General features: G+C 44.8%; 2 protein-coding genes across 4 annotated transcripts in view; one reads left to right on the top strand and one right to left on the bottom strand.

Moving 5' to 3' along the window:
• Positions 1-10937, top strand: part of RBKS (ribokinase) — an 86277-nt gene extending 75340 nt beyond the window's left edge. For all 3 annotated transcript variants that reach the window (XM_068158817.1, XM_068158816.1, XM_068158818.1), the window contains one exon: positions 9698-10937. In XM_068158817.1, the coding sequence (XP_068014918.1) occupies positions 9698-9871 (174 nt within the window). In that variant the 3' untranslated portion in view covers positions 9872-10937. The remainder of the gene's footprint in view (positions 1-9697) is intronic.
• MRPL33 (mitochondrial ribosomal protein L33) lies at positions 10855-17750 on the bottom strand. Its single transcript, XM_068158819.1, has 4 exons — positions 17624-17750; positions 15868-15886; positions 13325-13431; positions 10855-11167 (listed from the first exon to the last, which is right to left on the bottom strand). The coding sequence occupies exons 1-4, from the start codon at positions 17643-17645 to the stop codon at positions 11118-11120; spliced, it is 198 nt and encodes a 65-aa protein (XP_068014920.1). The 5' UTR covers positions 17646-17750; the 3' UTR covers positions 10855-11117.
• Positions 17751-27433: the final 9683 nt, after the last annotated feature.

Below are 27433 nucleotides of genomic sequence, written 5' to 3'. Positions count from 1 at the left end.
TCAGCCATGACTCTGATTCTGTGCAAGTTCAAACTTTGGGAAAGGTAGCATGTTCAACTGAAAGGCCATCTGACCTCTGGTAGTGGCCATGTCTGCGTGCTTCGTTGCTGTTGACACATCTTGGTGTATGTGCTCTTCTTCGCAAGAATGCCACTGGAGTGTTTTTTATGGAGCTGAAGTGCTAATGAGAGTTTTTCCACTACTGTGTTGTGTACATCTTAAGTTTTCTACCTGCACTCTCACATGAAAAACAACGTGGACGGTTTGCTCTGCTGGTTTTGAGTTTCTCTGTGAGGTATAAACTTTCAGAACAAATAAAAGGCCACAAATCATAGCTTTAAGTGTGAAACCAGGGAAGAAGCAGGTACCAAATCTGCTTGGGGAGAGGCAGGACCAAGGCTGCTTAGGAAGAAGTGGATACCTAGGTACTGAAACTTAAACTGAAAATTTACACAGAAATGTATCCTAAACTGAAATACTCCTTGCCAAAATATCTATCATCCTGGTAGCATAGGAATCAGAGAAATGTTTGGTTGACAGGAATCTCAGAGGTCCCAAAGCATGGATCCATTGTTTTCAGAGCAGCATGTGGAGTTCCTGGTGCAGTGTTCTTACTCCAGTGTGGAAGAAATAAATTCACCACCTCTCATTAATGCTGTCTGGAGTTGAAAGGAGTTTGTATGAACATCACCACACTGAATTGTCTTGATGATTCAGAAAACAGAGTACTTCCTGTGGGTCAATATTTGTTGGCTTTCTGCACTTAGTGTGTAACACAGAATAACTTTCTTCCCTGGTGCTGAGTGGCATGCTGGAGTATTACTGCCTGCTGGAATGAAGCTCCACTGTGCTCCCTCCCAGATTTCATCAGAGAGAAAGCTATCATCTCACAGATATCTTGCAGCATTTCTCTTGTAAACAGCCAAATGAGAGTTCCTCTGTTCTGGTCCTCAATGAGAGCCTAACAGAGCTGTGGGCAGCTTGCAGACATCACATACCGATATTGGATACCTTAGGTCTGGAGTTCCCAAGCAGTGTCTCAATGTTGAAGAATGGATAGCTTGTGTGACTCCCATTAAAGACCATGAAAGATCAGGAGCTCTGGATGCAGCCCACAGATGTCTCAAAGTGGATGTTCCTAATGTTCTTGATCTTGACATGGGTTCATCTCCCATCATGTGAAATGCCAGCTCTATTACCTGCCTCCAAAGCAGATGCTGTATAAGGCCTTTGAAATGTAAAGCAGGGCTGTGTGCTATTTCCAGATCTCTAGGTATTTTCAGCTGTGCTTTCTATGGGAACTACAAATTAAAAATTGCAGAGTTGTGGATGTTGTGTTTTATTTCCAGCTTTCACCACAAACCAGATAACTTTTCAGGGGAACTCATGCATCTGTAATGCTTGTTGTTGATCTTTTTAGAAACAGTGAATAACTTAATGTAGGAGGGTGTTTCAGAAAGGAAAGAAAATGCATGCAGGAGGCCTTATTTTGAGATTAATCTCTCAGGAATGCAGGGGGTTAATGGTCAGGCTGATTAATCACTGTTAATGAACCATCAGGAAATCTGTCAGGAAGTGGGTAAAAATTCCTTGCAGCTGATGTGAAGCACTGTGTGGTGTGCTTTGATTTGGTGTTTTCCAACAGATAGCCTACAAGGAGTGTAGTCGGGTTACCTCTGAGTTCTCAAGGCATGTGTAGGACCAGATGACATGCTGCCCTTGTTCAGTTAGAGTAAGCAAGCAAGAAGTTTTCCCCATGCACTTCTATGGAAGTGCAGCACAACATAGATGCAAGAAAGTCAGGGATTGCTCCTTCCCACAGCTTCCCAGAACAGAGTCTGGAAATGGTACAGAAGGGAAGCGTGATCATTCCCTCTTTCCTCTGATCCAAGCCCAAAGGTACAGGGGGAAGAGTGGAACAGACAGCTTTCCCTGTGTAAAGGAGGAGCCAGAGTATTAGGACTCACGTAAACAGCTGAGTTAATTAATTGCCTGGTGTTGACTAAGGGAGAGTTTTCACAGTTGACTTAAACCGATGCAAGATGCTGCTGCTGCTGCTGCTGAAAGGAGTGTTTCTAACCTCTTTCTCCTTTGCACTGGACTAGCTATCATGTGGTAATACAACAGCTTGCTGACGTGAGTGGATACTAATGTTTCTTGGTCAATGTTGGCTGGCTTAGTCTCCAGGAGGCTCAGAGGACTGACCTGCCTCACTGCTTGGCCACACGGTGGCTAGATCTGATGTAGGGGAGGGCATGGGAACATGAGGCAAGGATAAAAATGAGTGGAGGCTGAGCCTTTCAGCAATCACATAACCATGGATTGGTTTAAGCCTGTTATGAAACTATCATCTGAATCACTGGAATCAACCTACAGGGAATGCAAATCAAAATGTGTTAGCTTACACCTCTGCCATTGTTAAACGGTCACTGACTATAGCCCTCTGCACATGGCTGGGAGAAGGATATTGTGAGGCAGCAGCGCAGCAGCACAGCAGCTCCCCCAGGCTTGGTTTGGAGTGTGCAGACAACACTGGACAGTGTGTTTTGGGGAAAGCAAAGGCAAAGAAGAAAGGAACAGATGAATGCCACTGCCCTGGGTTCTCTCTTACAGATGTTCTTTGACTTAGGGTAACACATTCTAGCTTGTTTTCGTGACAAGACTGCAGAAGCACTGTTACCAGAATACAGATAAGGCACAGTAATGGAGTTGTGAGACCCTAACAGTAATGGAGTCATGAGACCCTAAAGGTGTAGTGTGCTTCTCCAAGTACTTCTCCTTTATTTCCAAACAGAGCAGCTTTGCAGTGCTTTCTGCAGTCTGCAGAAAAAAAGCCAGACTTGGACCTAAAAAGGAGAGCCCTGCTATTGATTTCAAGTTTGGGTTTTATTGCAAGACTTGGTAGTTCCATGCTATGTACTTTTTACCATTTCGTTCTGGCTTAAAACTGGATACAGGAGTAACCTCTTTGTAATCTCCAAATATTTCAGGTTTTAGAGGTTTGTGACCACAGGTCTGCTCCCTTCAGCACAGCCATGCAGAGCCCCACCAGTGTCTGTGGGATGCCTTACACAGGCAGCAGACTGTCCACACAGGATCAGCAACCATGGGATAGTTACTCTTGTTAGGCCTTGAGCTGAGGAAATAGGTTTAAAATAGGTAAATTACTTTAATTTCAGGAGATTTTTCAAGATGGTGGAGTTAGATTAATTTAAAGACTATCTAAATCCAAACTGCCAAAATATCTCTCCATTGAAACATAAGAAAAAAGGGGGTGGGGGATACTAAATCACCCAAAAATAAAATTAAAAATAAATAATGGAAGATTGTATTGCCCAGGCAAATAAATGTCAAAAATAAAAGTCAAAAAACCCAGGCAGTAACATTTCCAGAAAGAAACCACTCTCCAGCAGGTAGGGGACAGACATGGGATGTTTCAAGAAGGCAGTCATAGAATAAAGAAAAAAAAATGTAATATGTATAATTGATTCAACCACTGTTACCAAGATATATCTTATTCCCTGACTATTTCAGCTGAAATTATAGAATAGAATGAACCAGGTTGGAAAAGACCTTTGAGATCATCAAGTCCAACCTATCACCCAACACCATCTAATCAACTAAACCATGGCACCAAGCACCCCATCCAGTCTCTTCCTAAACACCTCCAGTGATGGTGACTCCACCACCTCCCTGGGCAGCACATTCCAATGGCCAATCTCTTTCTGTGAGGAATTTCTTCCTAACATCCAGCCTAAACCTCCTCTGGCACAGCTTGAGACTGTGTCCTCTTGTTCTGGTGCTGGTTGCCTGGGAGAAGAGACCAACCCCCGCCTGGCTATAACCTCCCTTCAAGTAGTTGTAGAGAGCAAGTCTTCTCTCAGCCTCTTCCTCTCCAGGCTAAGCAACCCCAACTCTCTCAGTCTCTCTTATCTCTTAGCTGAGACACAGGCCACCTTGGCACAAGTGTCTGAAGGCTGGAAATGTTTCTCCCATTCTGCTAGTAACCTTTCATCAAAGCACAGCCCAGGGATGCCCAGGGATTCTTGCAGGGGCACACAGGCTTTCCCCACAGATGAGGAATGGCTGGTGAGCTCACAGATGTTTTTGAGTTGCATAGGGCTCATTTGTAGTTCGGGTACAGTGTAGGCTGGGGTACAGCAAGCAACACTGAGCAGATGTGACACAGAGAGATAACATTTATAACATAACCCAGTATCACATGGTTACAGAGTGCTATAAATACAGCAGGAATTCTCCAAGGCTAAATTCCTTTGACAGAGCTGGGCATCTGCGTTGCTATGCATTTAGAGTGCATTTAGAGTGCAGTGTATTCCTCAGGCTTCGTTCATTTGTGTGTACACCTCTGCCAGTGCTCCTGGGAAACCATAGGCATCATTGCAAGTAGCATCACTGATTGTATGTCAGAATGCAGTCTTTGACAGCTTTTGGATTGATGTTTCGATTTATTCACTAAATGAAGAATTGATCACAGGCATGCCTCATGTTTCTTTGGCTACACAACACATCATTCCTTCTGGTACTTCGTAACAGGCTCTTGCCATCTATTCAGTGGACTACACAGCGTGTATGTGACTTCTTGAAAAGTTTTCTGAGGTTCAGTAACAATGCCAGACTTCAGGAGCCAGAGCCCTGCTCCTGTTCTTATATGGCTGCCATTACACTTAGAATCATAGAATCAATAATGTTGGAAAAGACCTCAGAGATCATCAAGTCCGACCTGTCACCCAACACCTCATGACTACTAAACCATGGCTTCAAGTGCCACGTCCAATCCTTTTTTGAACACCTCCAGTGATGGTGACTCCACTGTCTCCCTGGGCAGCACATTCCAGTGGCCAATCTCTCTTTCTGTGAAGAACTTTCTCCTCACCTCCAGCCTACACTTCCCCTGGCACAGCTTGAGACTGTGTCCTCTTGTTCTGGTGCCGGTTTCCCAAGAGGACAGCCTGGAAAAGCTGCACAAGAGCTTGCCCTGCAGCAAGGCAGTGCAACTGCTGCAACATCATGAACTGTTGCTCTTGGCCTCCAAACTTTTTTGGTGAACAAAACATTGTATTGGATAAGTGAAATGCATTCTATTACTCTACCCATGGTTGACTGAAAAATGCTTTCCTTGCTGAAAAGACCTGAACAATATAGTTTCCACTTACAAAGCACTTTCCTTAAAAAGCTTCCCAGGGCAGCAGTGCATAAAAATAGTTATACTAAAGTTGTGAACCAGCTTCTGACGAATCAGGACTAGCAAAAGCTAAGGGTATAAATAGATGTGTTTTCGTGGGTTTTCTCTTCTCTAGAGGCACAGAATCCCAATCAGTGCTGAATTGTAGCAAACAAAAATGCCCTTTTCCAGACACACAGGAAAACAAGGACCTTCGAGACTAGTGGCACAGGATATAAACAGATCTTCAAAACTGCTTCAAAGCCATAAAACTTAGTCAGAACTGTAATATTTGCATTGCAGAACTGGCCATGCCATGTCAGACAAATGGGGTTTATCCAACTATTTATCTCATACAAACTGGCATCTCCTGCATTAGAGAAAGGTTCTTGTGTAACATAACTGAAGTTATAGTTTTATAATTATGGAATGAATTGTTTCCAGGCCCTCAAGGATATGAGGATTATCTCAAAGTCTGCAATGTATTAGGATTCCTGGAAGACAAATGCTGAAGAATGTAAAATATTACATATTCTGTGTTTATATTCTGTCAATGGGCAGAATAAATGCACTGTACTGGTAGTTTTCAAAATTTGGCAAAGTAACTTGCTTGGTTGGTTGGGGGGGTTGTTAGGTTGGTTGTTTGGGAGATTGAGACACTTGAATGTGTCCAGAGAAGGGCAACAAGGCTGGGGAGAGGCCTCGAGCACAAGCCCTATGAGGAGAGGCTGAGGGAGCTGGGGTTGCTTAGCCTGGAAAAGAGGAGGCTCAGGGGAGACCTTATTGCTGTCTGCAACTACCTGAAGGGAGGTTGTAGCCAGGAGGGGGTTGGTCTCTTCTCCCAGGCAGCCAGCACCAGAACAAGAGGACACAGTCTCAAGCTGTGCCAGGTGAAGTTTAGGCTCGAGGTGAGGAGAATGTTCTTCACTGAGAGAGTCATTAGCCATTGGAATGTGCTGCCCAGGGAGGTGGTGGAGTCACTGTCCCTGGAGGTGTTCAAGAGGGGATTGGACGTGGCACTTGGTGCCATGGTTTATTCATGAGGTCTGTGGTGACAGGTTGGACTTGATGATCTTTGAGGTCTTTTCCAACCTTATTGATTCTATGATTCTGTGATAATATTTCCAAATCCAGCGTCTAGATAATCTTGACTTTACTCTGACCCTGTGCCTTCTGCTCTGGGCTGACCTTTTCTGAATCTACTAAACCCAGTGTTAGTTTAATCCACAATATGAGGATGATCAGAGGGCTGGAGCACCTCTCCTATGAGGACAGACTGAAGGAGTTGGGGCTGTTCAGTCTGCAGAAGAGAAGGCTCGAAGGTGACCTAATTGTGGCCTTCCAGTATCTGAAGAGGGCCTACAGGAAGGCTGGGGAGGGACTTCTCAGGATCTCAGGTAGTGATAGGACTAGGGGGAATGGAATGAAGCTGGAGGTGGGGAGATTCAGGGTGGATGTGAGGAGGAAGTTCTTCACCATGAGAGTGGTGAAGCCCTGGAATGGGTTGTCCAGAGAGGTGGTTGAGGCCCTGTCCCTGGAGGTGTTTAAGCCCAGGCTGGATGAGGCTCTGGCTAGCCTGATCTAGTGTGGGGTCTCCCTGCCCATGACAGGGGGGTTGGAACTAGATGATCCTTGTGGTCCCTTCCAACCCCAACTGATTCTGTGATACTATGAAAGAAGGAAGGTCTGTCTGTTTCTGTAGGCTGAAAATAGCTCTTACTGCAGCCAGCCTTGCAGCTGAATCAGTTCTGCTACTGCTCTTTTTGTTTGACCACTGACGTCTGCGCAGACCAGAACCAAGTTTGAACAGGGTATCTAAATAATCACCCTTATCCATACTACTGGTTTCAGTGTAGTAGCCCCTATACTGAAAACACCACACATGCAGACACTTACTTACCAACAACTGAGTTTATCCTACCTGTGGGGTCTGCAGAGGCTGAACTTTACTGTGTTAGTCTATGTATGGGAATTAAGGATTTCAGCATAAGTTTACTGGCATCAAATCCTTCTGTATACTCTCCAATCCTCCCATAATCTTATTGCTTGCAAAAATACTAGAGGGCCTCTTCCCATTGCACATGGAAGCCTGCTCTTCACCCCCTTTTACCACTCTGTAGTCATTTAATATAATTCAGCCTCACCAAAAGGGAGATCTACCGCTGTCACTACCTCAGAGCATCACCCAAAAGTGGAGAGGTGTGGTAGCATTGAAGGAAGAGCTAAAGTTCCCTCTCACAATAGAATTATAGAATGGTTTGGGTTAGAAGAGACCTCTAAAGATCATCTAGTCCAGCCCCCCTGGAGTGAGCAGGGACATAAGGCCTGGCTGATGGTTAGTCATTTTTTTTTCCTCCAGCAGCAAACAGTGCAGCAGTTACTTGGGGCAGTATTTAGGTACCTCCGTTAAAACAAGTGAAAATCCAAAAGTCAGTATTCTGCTCCATGCTGCGCCTGGGTAATAGTTTGTGCTGTTTGTCACCAGATACTCTGAGTGTTCCTCATTAAAATAATATTTGGCCACTTCCACTATGAAAAATGTTCACTATGAAAAATGTTTGATGAAAGAATGATGTGTTCTTCCTGCTAGAGCTACAGCATAACAGAGCTGCTTGCTGAAATTGTTGGTTAATAGCAGTGCCAAAATGGCTTTAATAATTAATCCTGTGCTGATTAGATTATAGGCTATGAGATGGGCCAGAGATTTTTGTATTGTGCATCAGACAAAGGACACTGGCAATGCTTAACTAGCAGTCACCTGCTCCTGCTCCACCTGCCATTGTAGGAGCACTCTGAAAACCAGAAAAGAGACCAAGGCCCACCAAAAATCGATAAAAACCTTCACCTGCCCCTCACATGCTTGGGGGGATGCAAAACTGTTGAAACAGGTGGTGCCACAGCTGCATGCCAGCACTCAGCTTCACTGATTAACTTGTAATTTGCCAGGTAGCACTCTCCATTGTACCCCATCGGGAAGGTGATGAAAGACTGTCCAAACGTCAGGCTAAGCAAGAGTTAAGCACGGAGTTTCCCGACTGGGAACACCAAAGCAAACAGCTGCTGTGGAAGGGCTGGGCAATGAGACACAAGGCTTGGCATGGGCGTTGGTATCCTGTATTCGCCCCCTTTAGGGTTCCCTTGCAATTGCCAAGCTGCTCTGCCCTGTCAGCTGCTTGTAACATTACCAACTCTTGAAGTGCCAAAATGGTATTATATGCAGCTGATTTTAGGGTAAGGAGTTTTAACACTGAACACCTCTAGAAATCAGAGTTGGAAAATTACTTCCTAGCCTTGATTTCCAGTTAGAAACTTTGCTCAGCTATCTTAGCTAACATTTTCCAGGCCCTTTGCTCTTGTCTCATGACTCTTGGGGCCTATTTAACTGCAGAGGCAAAATCCCTCGGGGGAGGCAAGTCCTTACACTGGTTTCTCAAGTGAAATAAGACATTACCAGAGGATCCAGCATAATACTTTTACTGGTATAAAAGTATGGTTTAAAAAAAGGAGACCTTAGAACCAGTTTTATGGTACCGGTAAGAAATGTTATCAGTCTGGCCTTAGAATTCAAGCCAGTTGTACAGAAGAAGGGGGAAGGGATACTATGGAATGAAATGAGCAAACCAAATTAAAAATTACTCATTGTGACAGTTGTTGGGGATGCACATCAAAACCAAGCTGCTGCTAAAAAGCACTCAGGAGGCAAACAGCTGTCATTCCCTGCTATCAGAGTGTAAGTAGTGGAACCTGGGCTGAGCAAGCCAGGAGGCATGGCCAGCATACGCCCTGCTTCCCGAGGGCTTGCGTGGAGTGTGGGCAGAGCATAGGGCAATTCTCATGGGTGAACATGGTCATGGGAAGACATCCAGGACATGCCAGAGCTCCAGGTTGATGTCACTGTTCTCCACACCCCCATGGTCAAACTCAGCACAGGTTGCAGCACTTGACTCAGAAATGAGTGGTATATGTGAGAGCATAGACCTTCCTTAGTGGGACCTTTTTAATGAAGAGCAGCTAAGCTCTGGAGGCATCAAAATGTATTGTCCTGCAACTAGGAATTTACAGACACCACAGGCCACTTGACTTATTTTTTCCCCTTTTCTCTGTCCCTTCTACCAGTGCCCTTTATGAAAAACAGAAGTTAAATGAGAGAAATAGCTTTAATGAAATGTTCAGGTTGAGAAATCAAAACTGGGCACTCCAGCAACAGGAAGTTTCAAAAGCAGTGTTTATAACAGCAGTTTTGTGAACTGTAGCACACTTGTATTTTTTTTTCCTTGACGTTTAAGCCATATTGTGGTGTGTACCTTGCACTGAAGAGCTGGGCACAAAGACGGTACAGTGGTGGTAGTTTAACATGGCAGAATTTCCCAGGCATAGAAAAGTGAATTGAACTCAGGCCCTGAACAATTTCCTGACTCCTGCAGGCAGCGCTGCAGCTTCTGATTTTTCCAGTAAATGCACCTGAATTGTGTCCTTGTGCAAGTAGGCTTACATTTGTTTGTTATTTTGTTCTAGGGAGCTGGAGACAGTTTTGTGGGAGCACTGGCCTTCTACCTGGCTTACTATCCCCAGTTACCCGTGGAGGAAATGATCAGGAAATCCAACTGTGTCGCATCAGTGAGCGTCCAGGCATCAGGGACACAATCTTCATATCCTTACAGGAAGGACTTGCCTCAGGACCTTTTCTAATTGACATTGTCTAGCTCGGTGTACTGATTTTATCTTTTCCCAGACAGCATTATTCTCCTGACTGCACTGAGATTCTCCTCTGCTAACTGGAAAGACCAGGGAAGTCTCTGCTTCTTACTTGAGGAATCCTGTCAGTTCCTGTTCTACAACAGTGAGATAAGGTGGGGGTGGAGGGTCTTATGAACACAGCACAGCAGGTCTCTCTGGTCCCAGACACAACCACTGGGCTTGTGGCCATCCCACACAATGTGCTATACTGAACTACACAAAATTTACAGCAAAATGTCTGGAGGGTACAGGGCTCCTGGCAGTAATTTTTACCAGAACTTCTGATGTGTGATGCCAGCATGCGAAGCAGAATGTGAGCTTTGAAACCGCAACTGCAGTCCCCAGCTGCAGACACCACGGCCAGCATTTGGCTGCTAACAAAGCACAGAACATCAAGCCCTGGCCCATCTCTTCCCACAGGCCCGAGATGCACGCTGCAGCACTGTACTCCGTGGTTCTGCCAGGCTGTGGAACTCAAACTGTAAAGATGACGAGACTGCAACTGAGGCAGACTTTGAACAATGTTTCTAGCCATATTGCTCTAAACATAGGTGAGCTTCTTCAGAAAAACTTGCAAAACCATCAGAGAACTACTCTGGCTGTCTGACAAAAACCAAGGAGAGAAAAATCCATTCTACCTGCCTTACTGAAAAGTTCAGCCTTTTTAGCCCACGGTCACAGCTTATCCCAAAGCTCATCTTATTTCACCAGATGCCCATGCGTTCTTCCTTGCCTAGGAGGGAGCCAGTGCGACACTACCCCTCCAAGGAATGACACCAACTCGTGGTCACTACTGTTGAATCTGTGGCTGGTAGGTTAGAAAAACTTGCCATTGAATTCCTGCTGTGGAAAATGTTCATTTTTATTGCCTTATAAAACAATGGTTCCTTTGAAGATTACAGCCTGTTTCACAATGGAAAACACAGACAATGGGATTGGCTATTTAATTTTTTTAATTGAGCACTGTAAAAATAACTCAAAAGATAAATAAATGTTACTGTGATGATCTATGTCCAGACATCAAGAATTTTCTCTCTCTACATTGTTTTAGTCACAATGGCCTTCAAATCACAGGAGATGGTGATTCCAGTTCATTTCCTCTCTTTCAGACCATGTTGTTCGATTCCTGAATCAGCGTTCACCCTGTCCCCCCGCCAGCTCGTCCTCTCCTCAGGCATAACTCAAGCCCAGTCCCTGTTCAGATGGAGCGGATTTTTCTCTTCTCTGTGAAGAGGACACGTTGCTTGGCTATAGGAAAAAGCAGAATCTGTTAAGAAGCCTGAAGTGCTCAGATGCAATTCAGTGACCCTACGTCCCTTCCTCCTGGCTGCTTTTGCTGCTTAAATGACTGCGGAACAACTGACTGGCATGGCACTGCTGTTAACTGACTCTTGGATGAGTTTAGTAGTGCTTTCACTTTACCACATGCAATTTTTAGTTCCTAAGAGGTCCATTTTACCTCTGTGAAAATAAGTATCGGGATTTGAGTGGCTGAAAACACTCAACAGCTGCTCTGTGTGACTATTATGAGTCACAGCTACTCAATGTAGGGACAAAAATAGGTTCTTGCTGCTTTCTACTACTCTTCAACTTCAGAGCCCAAACAACTACAGATGAGCTGGATCTAGTAGGTCTCTCAAACTGACTGAAAAGTTAGCTAAGTGGATCTCTCAGTGAGGCACAAACTGACCTCCAAGGCCTGATGCAGATGCTAACAAAGGCAGTTCTGCTACAGTTAAGCATAGCCAATGCATTACTAAAAATGAAATATTAAAATAAGTAAATAAAAAAATTTAAAATACAATAAAATTATAAAGTGAAGCTTTAGGAGGTGTTTGCAAAGCACCACCACTGGGTTAAACTTCACTGTATGAATGCTTCAGAAAGCTAGGCAAGAGCAATCCACGCAGTAATAAAATCTCTTCCTCCACATAAAAGTTTTGCTTTCAGAAACACTGCAATTTAGTAACACATGCTGTAGCTGCACTTAGAAGGTAGTGAAACTTGGACACCACTGCCACTACTTCACCAAAAAGCTTCATTCTGGGGAGATCCCAGGTTTTTGAGAAGTACAAAACATAAGGTGAGAATGCATGCCAAGCGACAATGCATCCAAAAACATATTCCTGATGTGAGTTGGTATCGAGACTCAAATTTACTTCCCTTCACACATGCACCACTTTCTCACATCAGTTTTTTGCTTGTGTTCTACTACAGGCTACAAAGATCAGAGGTTTGTTGTTTTTTTTCCTTCTTTAATTACTTTCAACTTCATACTTCAACAACATACTACAGGTTCTGCAACAGAAGCACTACTTAGCCTGAGCTCTCCGCTCTTCACATTTCCTACAAGTTGCAGAGCTTCTGGAGGATCCCTTTGCACAATGTTACAATGCATCAATTTAAACTTCTCTTACTCAAGACAACAATCCCAGTAATCTCCAGTTCCCCTTCTGCATGAAATTCAGAAGGAGAGCTACAACCTCTGTCATCATGAGTGCTTCGCTGAGAGCAGGCTGCATCTCCAGTGGTGTCTCTCAAGTGCCCCAGAGCTCCTGTACTGTTAGAGCTCAGTAGGAAAAGGCTACTCATCTAGCAAGAACATAACATTGTAAGAAAAAAGAAGCTTAAAGCTTGGAACTACTGAGATGCTCAACACTTTTCTACAGATTAAAACAAGTGGCTTTTGGCTCCAATCCCACCATGTTCTGTTTAGAATTTAAACAAAGCCAAGCTAGGTTTCCTCAAAATAAGCTTTTTAGGTTAACTACATACTGGTTTCTCCCCCAGAAACTTGAACTTCCAAAAAGCTTGGTGAACAAAAGGCAGCTTGGCAAGTGCTATATAACCCTCCAACAAACCAGACTCATACACAGAAAATTTGCAAGGACCAGAGGAACACACAAGACCCATAAACTCATCTGGAGAGTGGTATCATGTGTGGAGGTGGAAGAACTTGTGGTTAGTTCTTTAGAACTCCACTTTTTAAACAATTTTGTTAAAATTTATTGTCAAGAGCACCCGTGGCAGCTTAACAGGACACTTCTATTGATGCATTCTTTGTGGCTGCTTGTGGGAGGTAGCACTGTCTAACAAACCACACAAAGAAACAGAATGAAAGAACTCTTGTGTCACTTTGCTTTGCCACTGACATGTGGCATGGCTGTCATCAAAGACTCTGATGTGTCAGGCAAGTCATTACTGTTTCGCTGCAACAATCTGTAAAATGAGGGTAACATTTACTTCCCACTGGAATGTCATGATGAACAGCAACTGTACAGTCATCTGAGTATGAAACATGTTATGACATAGTCTGCTTAGATTGGAAAAATCCTGTTCTATTCAAATCTTTTGCACAACACACTCAAGAGAAGCTTATAGAGGCTGACTTCCCCAAGCTCTTACCGATGGGATCATATCTCAGCAGGACCAGTTTTTCCTGCAGCCGGAGCCTCCTGATGTTGAAACAAAAGCCTGTCTCAGCTGCACTTTGCATCCTCACCAGAATGTACCTAAAGTCACAGAGAATGTGTGTCTCAGTGCACAGGCTCACAGCAACAGCCTGCCACTCTGCCACAGCATGGGCAAATGGACAGAGTGTAAGTCCAGAGAGAAGTAGCTTCTCCATAAAACAGGGAAAGAGGAGAAAAAAAAAGGGGGGGAAAGGAACAAAACAATACCAGCATACAACTGAGTCACTATGGCTTAAAAGGTAATGGCAAGAGAGGAAGGATGATAGCACTTTAAGGTGCTTGGGCTGTAGATAACACTGTATCACTATCACTTCCACATGCAGAGAGGAACAAGCAGATAGAATGTAACAAGAGGCATGCAAAAGGAGAAGTACAAGGCTTTGGCTCTGTCTGTCCCACCACAGATACAGGGCTTGAGGTTGTCCCAGCTTCCTCAGCGTCCCCACTGGAAGGGTCTCAGTTTGTGGCACAGACTGGCAGCAGCTCAGCAGCTACAATGTCCTTGGGAGCAGCACAAGCCACAAGACTGAAAAAGCCACCCCCGCCCTGAAGTATGCAGAGATCCCCACATCTTCCCAAACAGACACAGGGCATCTTCTGAAGTTTCCAAAGTAAGGTCAAACCCTTCAACCTGTCTGTAAATTATGTCCTTCTCTTCCACTGTGATATAGAAATTTATACATTCCTCCATGTGGGCATTCAATTAATTTTGCTGGATTTTCCTACTTCTAATACAAAATGGTCAAAATTATCCTTGAAGAGACATCCAGTCATCCTCACTTGTGCACCTCTGACCAGTGTGTTTCTTTCAGCTCTTCCTTTTCAACTTTTCAATCTCATTTACTGTTGAGTTCAAAATAGACAGGAAAATAGTGGATTTCTGCAGACCAACTGACCAAGCACAGTCTAGGGATTATCCTCAGTTATTGTCCTCTCCTATACACTACTGCAGGTGTGAAAAGTAGCACCAGTAGCCTCGCAGACTCCTCCCATACCTCACCCACTACCTCAAAGCCTCTGTGCAATTTCCCCTTTCCAAAGGAATCAGTGGTATCAATGTGACCAGGCCTTGAAATTCTTGTGCACCATGTGTCCAAGGCCAAGGTCCTTCTGAACAATACACCTTGTTCAAAACACCTGCTGCCCAATGAAGAAATGGAAGTAGGAACAAAGGAAGAAAAGAACAGTGGAAAGCTATCAGGACATGGGGAGAAAACTGAAGGAGAGCACAGAAGGATAAATAATAAAAGGAGATAACATACTCCTGAAGTATATATGGGACTATACAAAGAACAGAGAAAGTAACATCAGAGGAATAAAAGAAGGGGTGGTGGGGAAATCACCACATTACCATTAGCAGCATAATTTCTTAAAGCTACTTTTTCACTTCAGAGAAACATCCTGCTGTGCTGTGTTTGTTTCCATGAGCAGGTAACAGTAGAACACTGAGACGTCAAACTGCTCTCTTCCCTGTCAAGTGCACACTTAGGAATTGCTTTCTTAATTGGAAATCCTGACAATTGGGCACACATCCTGGAAGAGAAGAATCTCTTCAAACCCAGAAGGTGGCTGGTATGGCACTGCTGGGGGCTGAGTCTTAAAAAAAAAGGAGAAGCAAGTGTACCAGAGGCCTTAGTTCCCAAGGCTGTGCAGTACCAGATGTAATGCACTCACACAGAGTCCAGTGGAATATATTCACATAAATGTATCACTTCAGCCTCCTGGATTTGTCCAGTGAATCCTCTTTAAAACAGGAAGTCATTCTCTCCACATGATCTCATCTCCTTCCATCTACACTATATATAAGACTGCCTGCATGCTGAAAACTACATATTCCTTCCTTTCCAACCCTTACAAGACATCGACTTTCTTTACAGGCTAAAGGAACTGCAACTTTGTTCCAGAGCCCAGTAGCGTCTCTCCCTGAGCTGGACTACAGAGCAAATCAAGATGCCCAGAGCACTGACTACACCCCATCCACACCACACATACCAGCATATGAACATGCTAAAACAGGGATGTGTTCTGTATTGTGCCTATGAGGAAAGGTCACCAGCACCTGCCCAAAGCCCAGCCCACAAAGACCCATGCTGTACCTTGGATTGCCCTCCTCATCTAAAAAAAATATGAAAGGTAAACAAGAGGAAGATTATGTGGGTAATTTAGAACCTCTCTTTAATCATAAACACAGGAGTGTGCTTCCCCTGCACAGGGCTCAGCTCAGCCTGACAGCCCACAGGACAAAACCTGCCTTGACTACCTTTTTAGATCCTAGGGGATATTTCACACTAATTTGTGCTTACCTAAAAATTAAGCAAGACACCTACACAGAAGGACAGAAAGGATGCAGCTAGAGTCAAGGACTGCAATTCTTTGAGTTACATTACAAAATGTTACACTTCTCTAGATTTTTTTAAGTCACTTGAAGACACAGAGTGGTAACAGAAATCAACTGGTGAGAAAAAAGTCACTTACTTAGATTTGCTCTTGGCCACTTGTTTTTTTGCAGCACGAGGAAAAGAAAGAAGAAATGGTTATAATTTTATCTTGTTTCCTTTATATGCAACATATAAAGAGTTTTCCACTGCCTTCCTTTGCAATAACCCCAGAGAGATTGTGTGGAGAGATTTACTGTCACAGAAGAAACAGCCCTGATCCTTCCATCTATGTGGCTCCTAGTGCCTGCTTTTATTTTGCCATCTTACCACCTTTATGGCTGTACAGATGCATCACAAGTACAACAGACTGACTTGCTGCAGCCTCCAGATGATTTCAGTTTAAAGCTTCAATGATAAATTCACTAGATGAATACATAATTAAAATTACGTGTCCAGTTCTGGGCCCCTCAGGTTAGGAGAGAAGTTGAGTTGCTGGAAGGTGTCCAGAGAAGGGCAACAAAGCTGGGGAGGGGTTTGCAGCACAGCCCTGTGAGGAGAGGCTGAGGGAGCTGGGGTTGCTTGGCCTGGAGAAGAGGAGGCTCAGGGAAGACCTTCTTGCTCTCTACAACTAACTGAAGGAAGGTTGTAGCCAGGTGGGGTTTTGGTCTCTTCTCCTAAGCAACCAGCACCAGAACAAGAGGGCACAGTCTCAAGCTGCACCAGGGAAGGTTTAGGCTGGATGTTAGGATGAAGTTCTTCACAGAAAGAGTGATTGGCCATTGCAATGTGCTGCCCAGGGAGGTGTTGGAATCGCCATCATTGGAGGTGCTTAGAAAGAGACTGGATGGGGTGCTTGGTGCCATGGTTTAGTTGATTAGATGGTGTTGGATGATAGGTTGGACTCGATGATCTCAAAGGTCTTTTCCAACCTGGTTAATTCTAGTCTAGTCTAGTCTACAAAATAGGTATGAATTAACACTGCTGGTGAAAACTGCAGTCCCACTCTCCCCTACTTGCTTACACCTACCTCTGCTCCAGTTCCTACTGTGTGGCCATATGGTGAACCAGACCAGGGAGCTGTACTCAGGTGAGAGTAATCACAGGCTGGTTTTAGGTCCCCTGATCTAACCCACCATACTGCGTTATCAAAGAAAAGCAATTGTTATCTCAGTGAATTTAAAGTAATCATAGATCTACTGACTAAATAAAATTTTTAAACCCACAAAAAAACCTTTTTTTTTAATTGCTCATCTATATTCAGTCTCTGCAATTGTTGTTAGGCCATCGTTACCTTCCATCTTTTACACTGTTCCTTCCCCACACCGCAAGCCTATCCAGATGACATGGTGGGCATATCTGTCACCTCATACTCTCCCCAATCCCCACCCGACTCCCTCCAGCAACTTCCTGGTTTTCCACTCAACAGCTGAAACCTCCTAACCTCACTTCTGAGGTTCCCAAGTTCCGCTTCCCCTAAATTCGCCATCTCGGACCCTGCCAAAAGGGACCCTAACAACGGCACCGCCCACAAACACCCCCTCGGCTTCTCTTACGGGCCCTGCTGCTCGCCACCTCCCACAGAAGCCGCCCTCCCTGGCGAACAAGACCCAACCGGCTAGGGACCCCAGCCTCCCTTCCCGCAGGGTAAGCGGGATACGCTTGACCGCCTCCGGCTGCCCCGCCCCGGCAGGAGGCGGCGCTGGGCAGGCCGGGAGGCGCAGGCCCCGCGGCAGCTAAAGGACAAGGGCAGGTCGAACCGCAGCCGGGCCGCCGCAGCCGGACCCCCCCACCCGCCTCCGACACCGCCCCCGCGCCTGCCGCCGCCTAGGGCCGCTGCTCCCCGCGCCACTCACAAGCCGCCACCGTTAGAAACATAACGGCGGTCCTCGCTGGGCGGTCCTCGCTGAGCCGCCCGGACGAGCCCCCTCCGTCGCCGCCAACACCACTTCCGGGTCCCCCGGCAGAAGCGCTTCCGGGGCGCGCCGGTGCCCGTACCCTGCCTGCCCGGCCGCGCTCCGGCTCCGGTGCTGCCCCCGCGTGCGCGGGGCGGGGCGCCGTGACCGTTAGGGCTGCGGTGGGCGGGGTGCGGGTGTTGCGGTCGGGGTGCGTGTGACGGGCCCGGCAGCGCCGGCCAGCGCGGTGGGCGTGCTGCCCGCCTTCGCCCCGGTGTCAGGGAGCCAAGTTGCTGACACAAGGGGCCCGATTCCCCTTCTCCCCGCACAGGCCTGGCGGGGGCCGCCACCCCTTCAGTGGCGTGGCTCACGGCAGGAAAGCCTGTGCGGAGCGGGCAGAGCCCCACAGCCACCGGGGCCTTGAGGATCAGCCTCCAGCCCTTGGCGGCAGCCCGTACGGGGCGTGCTCCGCGGCACTGTCCTTCGACACATCTGCTAACCGCTCTTCCCTTTTGTATGCAAAGGGAGGTGCAGCGATGGCATCAGAGGCCTCGAGGCGTTAGACGGCCTTTCAGTGTTCATGACATCCTGTGCAATGGCAGAGGGGCAAGTTGTCATGTTCTTCTGACCAGGCAGTTAATGAGCTATAAGATAAGAGATATAAGCAAGTGGTGAACTCTTCGGTGGATAAGGAATTGTCTAGCTGGTTGCATCCAGAAGGTAGTGGTCAGTGGCTTGATATTGCGATGGAGATGTGTGAGAGGTGATACCCATCAGGGAACCCAGCCTGCACCTGAGCCAGGGCAATCCTCCATATCACAGAATCACAGAATTAACCAGGTTGATAAAGACCTGTGAGATCTTCAAGTCCAACCTATCATCCAACACCATCTAATCAACTAAACCATGGCACCAAGCACCCCATCCAGTCTCTTCCTAAACACCTCCAGTGATGGTGACTCCACCACCTCCCTGGGCAGCACATTCCAATGGCCAATCTCTCTTTCTATGAAGAACTTCTTCCTAACATCCAACCTAAACCTCCCCTGGCACAGCTTGAGACTGTGTCCTCTTGTTCTGGTGCTGGTTCAATGGGAGAAGAGACCAACCCCCACCTGGCTACAACCTCCCTTCACGGAGTTGTAGACAGCAATAAGGTCTCCCCTGAGCCTTCTCCAGGCTAAGCAACCCCAGCTCCCTCAGCCTCTCCTCACAGGGCTGTGCTCCAAACCCCTCCCCAGCTTTGTTGCCCTTCTCTGGACACCTTCCAGCAACTCAACCTCTTTCCTAAACTGAGGGGCCCAGAACTGGACACAGGACTCAAGGGGTGGCCTAACCAGTGCTGAGTACAGGGGCACAATGACTTTCCTGCTCCTGCTGGTCACACTGTTCCTGATACAGGCCTGGATGCCATTGGCCTTCTTGGCCACCTGGGCACACTGCTGGCTCATGTTCAGCCTACTATCAAGCAGTACCCCAAGGTCCCTTTCTGCCTGGCTGCTCTCCAGCCACTCTGACCCCAGACTGAGAGCAGGCCTGTGAAGATTTGGGAGTATTGCTGCATAAGGAACTTTGGTAGTGTAACTTTGACATTTCAAAATTAAAGTATTATCTGCCATAATTCTTACATTTTTTAAAATAAGCTTTTTATACACATACTTTGTGGGTTTTTTTATTTAGTCAATTAAAAAAAACCAGTAATTACTGCTTCAAGTTGTTAAATAACCTTCATGAATTGCTTGTGTCACCTGATTCACGATTCACATTAGATGTGGATTCAAATCTGCATTTGTTGAGGGAAGAAAGGGTTGGTAACCTTCTGTATAAGCCAATTGTTCTAGGGTGGATGAAAAACTGCTCATGAGCTGACAGACCAAAAGGCCAACCAGATCCTGAACTGCTTCAAGAAAAGCACAGCCAGCAGGTCAAGAGAGATGATTCTGCCACTCTACTCCACTCTGTCAAGAGCTCACCTTGAGTGTTCCATTCAGCTCTGTAGTCCTTAGCACAAGAATGACATGAACCCATTGGACAGGTCCAGAGGAGTGCCATAAAAATGATCATAAGGCTGTGGCACTTCTGTGAGGCCAGGCTGACAGAGCTGGGGCTGTTCAGCTTGAAGAGCAGGCCTTACTGTGGCCTTCTGGTACTATACAAAAGATGTGGACAATACAACCAGTGCCTAGCCAGGGCCTAACCACTGCCCCTGTACTCAGCACTGGTTAGGCCACGCCTTGAGTCCTGTGTCCAGTTCTGGGCCCCTCAGTTTAGGAAAGAGGTTGAGTTGCTGGAAGGTGTCCACAGAAAGGGCAACAAAGCTGGGGAGGGGTTTGGAGCACAGCCCCGTGAGGAGAGGCTGAGGGAGCTGGGGTTGCTTAGCCTGGAGAAGAGGAGGCTCAGAGGAGATCTTATTGCTGTCTACAACTACCTGAAAGAAGTTTGTAGCCAGGTGGGGGTTGGTCTCTTCTCCCAGGCAACCATCACCAGGAGAAGAGTACACAGTCTCAAGCTGCACCAGGGGAGGTTTAGGCTGGATGTTAGGAAGAAGTTCATCATAGAAAGAGAGATTTGCCACTGGAATGTGCTGCCCAAGGAGGTGGTAGAGTCCCCATCACTGGAGGTGTTGAGGAAGAGACTGGATGAGGCACTTATTGCCATGGTTTAGTTGATTAGATGGTGTTGGATGATAGGTTGGACTGGATGATCTCAGAGGTCTCTTCCAACCTGGTTAATTCTATTCTATTCTGTCTTTAGCAGGGCCTGTTGCAATAGGGCAACGGACAATGGCTTTGATACAAAAGAAGGCACATTTAGACTAGATATACGGAGGAATTTTTTTACATGGGGGTGATGAAATACTGGAACAGGTTGCCCAGAAAGGTGGTAGAAGCCCCATGCCTGGAAACATTCATGGTCAGATTGGACAGGGGTCTGAGCCACCTGATCTAGTTGAAGATGTCCCTGCTCATTGCAGGGGAGTTGGATTAGAAGATCTTTGAAAGTCCCTTCCAAACCAAAGCATTCTATTTTTCTTATCCTCTAAAGAATTCACAGAAGCTCTGTGGCTTCCTTCTCCTTCCTCTTCCACCAATTAAGTAAAATGTTAATAATGGAATTCAAGCTCTTCAATATTTAATGATTGCTAAAGAAATCAAAACGTCAACCTGCCATATTTAGAAGGAAAGCAAGACTTAGAATGTGTAATAACATGCAATGAATTTCATATTCAGTGGCATGAAAACAAATGTCTGACCCTGTAAGAAGCTGGAACAAGACACCGTGAGGAAAGCAGTGCTGCTGGTGTCACATTGTTTCAGTTCCATTATTTCCAAATGCTTCTTAATGGTGCAACATTTCAATCTTAAACTATTTGGTCTTCAGAAGTATAAATCTAGTAGTTACATAATCTGCCCATGAATATCAGAGTGAGAACTTGCAGACATTCGAGATGATAAAATGTGAGTGCTGTTAGACTTCCTTTCTTTGATCTGCATTAGTGCTTCAGTCAGAGCACAGACTGAAATTGAATGGGATTGCCAACCTCCTGACTTCACTGCCAGGAATATAAATCAACATTAAAGATGATTTTAAAGTGAAATAGCAAGTTAAACATTTGTACAAACACATCATCAAATAGAAACTATACTGCCTCTTTTTAAACCCCTTGCCTGCTGGCAAAAAGAAAACTGTTCCAGTGACATTTTCTCTGCTCTGCTGTGACAAGGGCTGCATAAATATAGACACCACGGATTAGAATAGACTTCAGCAATCTTCAGCTTCCTTTCTAGCAGCCTCTTCTTTAGACAATTTTCCATTGCTATGGGAGAAAAACAATGAGTCTAAAACTGGTAGGTATGGCAAAGTGGTGACAGTATATCATGTCCCTGATGGCAGTAGTCATAGATAACCTTGGGAGAAAGGTGTCCTGGCCAGAGGAAAGGAGAGTCAGGATTTCTGACCCCAACTGGTACAGATTTATTGTGTGGGTTATGGGCTAGGTTAAGTCCTGTACTTAGAGATCTTCAATGGCATGTGCAAAGCAAATGCAGATTTCTCCTTTAACTTTGCCTACAGAAAGCAAGAAGTGTGATGAACTGTAATGCCAGCCTAGATATTTCTGCTGTGTGCTTAAAGTCACTCATGTCTCCAGCAGAGAAGCTCCTGGTGCCAAACAAACTCCGAATCAAACACAGGGTGCGTTCTAATTCACCTAGAATTCACCAACATTTTTTCATGTCATAATCTAGCTGATTCTTTCAATTTTTATGCTTTATATTCCAGGCTGAGCCCCCCCTTTTTTTTTTTAACCTCTAGGAAGTCAGGAGATAACTGCTTCTTGCCAAGAAAGGGTGGTTAAGCTGCTGGCACTTGCTGGGCAGACAAGGGACTTGTGTGCAAGGTTGGCAGGGGTGATGCTTCTTCAAGTATGGTGTTTTGAAGCAGTCATCACTTGAAAAAGTCAGAAGAAAGGAGAGAAAGGCAGCAGATGAAATGTTTTCAAGGTAAATGTCCTCTCGGCTCTATACTTTCTATGTGAGTTACAGTCAATTAATGCATACAAACCCCCAATGCTGGAAACAATAATAACATTCTAAGCCTGGGAAAAGACCCTACAAAAAGTAGCCAAACAGCTAAACAGCCAAAAAATGCACACAGCTTGGTGGACATAGTTTTAAACCAGCCAGGCTGTTTTCTCCTCTCTTCTTACTTTGTCTTTCTCAGCGAATTACAACTTAGGGTTCTTGCCATCCACGGTGTTAAAAAAACACTCACGGGCACTGTTGTGCAGATCACTCACCCTGGATAACAGATGGATTTTTACATTCTTTCTGCATATCTGAATCCATTATCCCAAGAGGGCCCAGAAGAAAGTGGGCATTAGCTTAATGCAGCTCTGAAAGAGGAACTGTCCAGGTCAGGAGAGCAGGAATGATGGAATAGCCGTCTAAATTGCTAAATCGCTTTGAGTCAGTGACCAAATCCGTTTCAGCTGCTGGCCTGTTTGAAGTGAGCTGGTGATGGCCTATAGCCCAGTTCTTAGGGGTGTCTATGGCACAGCATTGATTTATTTGCTGGCAAGGTTTTAGAAAAGCCAGAAAAATGATGGGCATGGACAGTTTCCTTCTTACTTCTGGAGCTTAGTCCTCTCAGATCAGATATGGGGCACTCTGGTGTGGTAGGTTAGGGCATGGCTCCGTTTTCAGGGCTTTACCTGCTTGCTGCCTATTCCCTCCAAAGCACTGGTCTCAGGTGGGTGGGTGACAGAACACTGGAATGGGCTGCCCAGGGGAGTTGTGGAGTTTCCCTCTCTGGAGATATTCAAAACCCACCTGGTTGTGTTCCTGTGTGATCTGGTGTAGGTGACCCTGCTCTGGCAGGGTGATTGAACTAGACGATCTTGTGAGGTCCCTTCCAGCCCCTAACATTCTGTGATTCTGTGGATCTGTTCCTGGAGCTCCTTTCCCCAGCACTGACGTCATTCATATGTAAGGGTGGCAGAACAAAGACATCAGTGCCTGTTTTCTTGTGTGATTTTTCAATACACATTTCCCAATCCCAACGTCCAAAGTAACAACATCCTTTCAAGCCGCCCCCTCTTGAAATGCCACAGTAGTCAAACAGCTGCAAATCAAAACACCTTGTAAACAAGTGACTGAAGTCCCGTGGGATGCCTGAGGGCTTGGGCACGTCTCAGAGTGATTATAGTTCCTGCTATACAAATTGGAGTCCATGTAGCACAGATTGTGCCAACTCTGAGATCTTGCTTTTTATTTTTAGTCCTGTTTGTGGAGGGTTTCTCATGATAAAAGAATGAGATTCAGTATCAGTGGCACACAGATAAAAGATAATAGATAGTAGCCAGAAGTGATCATATGACTAATCCTACCCAGTGAAGACCTTTTCCACAGGATTTGGGATCCTGTGGGTCTCAAGGACAGCTTTTCTCTGGGTGAATTTCACTGCCCATCATCAGGCAGCTGAAGAATTGGGCTCACATGGGACATACGTGCAAAGGAATGAATGTCACTGTCATTGCTTATGCCAACCTCTGGGACCATCTGTGACACTGAAGACAGCATTGTCTAGATGGGTACAGGTTGTATTTAACAAGGCTCTAAACCTTCTTGCCTTTTTGAGGCAACAAAAAAAAGACTTTTGCATTTTGTGCGTAGAGTTTTGTACACAGAGCAGTCTAAATCATCAGCAGGGCTCAATCATGAGACTTTCTGTAAGTCACCCACATTGATGTTGAAGACATGATTTCTTTCCTTGGAAAAAGAAACTGCCTAAGGGGCAGATGGGATAGAAGGTGCATTAGATTACATCTCTAAAAGAGATCTCTGAGAAGAACAGGATCTGTCATTTGGTTTAGTGCTTTTTTTCCTCTCTAAACTTTGGATTGTCCTAATTTTTACTTACTCTAAACCAGGAAAAATACAAGAGGTTAACTGGTCAGCAAATACTCTCTGTTGCTTAGAAATCTGGAATCCAACCAGGCAGCGTGCCTACATCAAAGGAAAGTGGGATTGGTGGCTGCGTAGCACAAAAGCATTTAGCTGTAGTATTGTGGCAAAGGAAACACGTACCAAAATCAAAGCTGTGAACCTGTAAGGCCAGTTACTTTTAACCAAGGTAGGTCAAGGCAAAGGGAGAGGATAATTGTGCAATGTGAACATGGTGTGACACAGATAGGAAATGGATTTATTGTATTGTTTTGTACTATGGCTTATTAGAGGAGAATGCTTCAAGTGCCTGGACATGGTTTGGTTTAGGTCAAAAATCTCTTGTGGCGTGAACTGGTGTGTCACCTCCATCACTTTTTGGGAAGGGAGGTATCTTCAGCTTTAAGCCAGAATGGTCAGCTCTAAGGGAAGAGAAAACAGGGAGGTTCAAGTGTGGCAAGTGATATGATAAGTGATAAGATATGATCCTGCCCAATTTTTCATTCTGGAAAAAAAACAACCAAAGAAAGAAACAAAAAAGTTTTTTTTCTAGAGAAGTAGAATAAGGATAGGGCGTTCTGCATCCCATGGCCTCCCTGAAGACTTCCTCACTTAGAGGGAGGTCATAAGGTTCATAATCATTTCTCAAGTGCTGCTATGTAGCATTGCCTTGATGTCATGCATCATTGTAAATAACTTATTATTTCACTCAGTGTTTTGGGAAATGATGGGACTGGAACAATACACCCACAACAGTTCCCTCCCTTATCCCAGCAGGCTCTTTGCTGAGATACTTACGAGCTGTACCTCACTAGCTGATGGCTGTCTGTCTACATCTGGTAAAAATGTGTCTCTGGGGAATTTGGATTAGGAATATCGATGGACTTTATGAAGGGTGGAGAGCTGGGAAGGAGGAGAGGGACATAAATTAGCAGTGTCATGTGGTTTGATGGCTGCTTGATCTGTGTACCCTGGGCTGAGAAGGCCCCAGGGCTTCATCAGTGCAAGCAGTGAAAGCATTACTCCCATTTTCTGTGTGTTTGTGGTTCTGAAGATGTTCAGCCATTTACACCTGGTGGGAGAGCAGAAAAACTGAGTTAAGCAGGGAAGTGTTCTGTTCAATTCTGTCTGCTTAGCTCAGGTATAAGCTAGACATGGGATGAATACTTAAAAATAATAGGGGTTGTCATAAAGCAACAAGTATTGGGATGATGTTCAAGCAAGAGCATGTGTAGAAATCTGTTTGAAGTCTCAGTCTCTTGCATAACTGTCTCTGGCTAGTTCCCTAAACTGTTTTTCATCTGCTGTAGTCTTCCTAGACCCATTTAACTTTAAAGCATACAAGTAATTTGGAAGTCCTGATGACGCACTATGTGTACACTGTGACCTTTGCATAGTCTCTGCAATAATATAGTCTTTCCTCTTTCTATTTCATAAGCACTGTGCATCTGGCCTTGCTCTGGCACGTCCCCGGAAATGAAGAAATAGGCTCCCGCCTGCAGAGGACAGGCAGTGCCTTAGGCTGGCAAGATAAGGACTATAGCAGTATTTGGCCCACTGTAAAGGATTTGTTGCTCAGTGAAGGTATTTGTATCCTTCACTCACCTTTTAGCCCATGTTAAAGTCTGCAGTCCTCTCAAACAACTACATAAATAATGTAAAGGTATCTCAAGCTAGCTGGCTGGAAATATGCCTTGGCTGACAAAGAACAAGCTGTTTCCCTAAATCATTAGATAGACCAAGATATTCCTGAACTGCCCAGAAAGCAAAGCTAGACCGAATCACATGGGTTTTGCCAAAAGTTACCCTGTCTAAAGGCACTAGAAAAACTATTTAACTTCCTTTCCCCTCCCCACCCCCAATTCTTACAACATGGGCTCTAACATCACTATTACAGGTAAAAATGCTATTCCCAATGATGAAAATCTATCACAGAGTAGGTGTTTCTCCCTAAAGGTGACTGATCCCATAACTGTAATCCAGTTCATTAAAATAGAATAGAATAGAATTAAACAGGTTGGAAAAGACCTTTGAGATCATCAAGTCCAACCTATCACCCAACACCATCTAAAAAAGGTGCCTTGCTATTTATTCTGACCTTGGTAAGTGTTCAAGGGGCATAGATGCCTAAAAATCAGATATCTATATTGATACCGATATATAGATATTTATATCTAGATCTAGACGTAGATATAGATAGATATCTATCTATATATCTATATCTACATATAGATATCTATGTCTATATCTATATATCAATATATATATAGATATCGATATAGGTATCAAGATAGAGATAGAAATAGAGAAAGAGATAGAGATAGAGAAATAGAGATAGAGATGATAGAGATAGATCAATATCTATATCTAGATATTTATATCTATATCTATTGCTATATCTATATTGATATATATCTCTATCTGGATGTGGACATAGATCATCATCTAAGATCAGATATTATGGACCAGTCTTCATTAGATCTATTATCTATCTATATCTATAGATATCTATATCTATATATATCTGTCTATATTTCTATATCAATATAGATACTGATATCCATATGTAGATATCTATGTATTTCTATATCTATACATATAGATGTAGATAACTGTATCTAGAGATATATATGTCAATATAGATATTGATATACATGTATAGATAAAGATATAGATCGATATAGATCTAATGAAGACTGGTCCATAACATCTGAGCCTAGATGAATTCCTGTCCAAATATTCTGTCTGCTTACACAACTCCAGATGGAGTCAGAGAAGACTGCTGGGTTGATATTCCCAGCCCTGCCCTGCACTGGCTTCTGATGACCTAGTTCTGGGTAACTGAAGATCTTATTGCTTCCTCACTACAAAAATACTCTTGCATAATTTGGAAATCATCAAGCTCCTGTTGAGGACTGCACATAACCCACGGTCGTCTGTAGTGATCCCATGCTCGTATGTAAAATGGCAGTCAGGGCATTTCATGCTGACAGTAAGAGAGGAGGATTTACTGGAAGGGATTAAATTTATTTTTAAAGTGTCTGCCAAGCCAAATCAATTCCAAGGGTTTTCTGAGCTACTGAACAACCAGAGGCAATCATTGCACTTCTCTGCTGCTGCATGCAGCCTTTTACCTCTTCTAGGCAGGGAATGTTTTCTGCTCTGTATTTGTACAGCTGCTAGTTTTGTAGAGTGCCACCCCATCTGATCCTCTGCACCAATGTGAGGCATTTGTAAGCCTCCCCTTGCAGGATAGTCAGCAGGACACCTCCCCAGCTGCCCTCCTGTCTGCAATACCTATGGATGAAATTTAAGCAGATGCATTCAA

Source organism: Melanerpes formicivorus, unplaced genomic scaffold (genome assembly GCF_026170545.1).
Source record: "Melanerpes formicivorus ecotype bairdi unplaced genomic scaffold, bMelFor1.0.p_v2 SCAF_43, whole genome shotgun sequence".
In the NCBI taxonomy this organism is placed as follows: domain Eukaryota; kingdom Metazoa; phylum Chordata; class Aves; order Piciformes; family Picidae; genus Melanerpes; species Melanerpes formicivorus.
This window is presented reverse-complemented; position numbering and strand designations above follow the sequence as displayed.

Excerpts from the sequence above, each read along its gene's own strand:
- MRPL33 (XM_068158819.1), bottom strand. The coding sequence starts at position 17,645 with ATGTTTCTAACGGTGGCGGCTT. Across the intron at positions 11,168-13,324 it reads GCTGAGATATGATCCCATCG|CCAAGCAACGTGTCCTCTTC; the intron begins GTAAGAGCTTGG and ends TTTTTCCTATAG.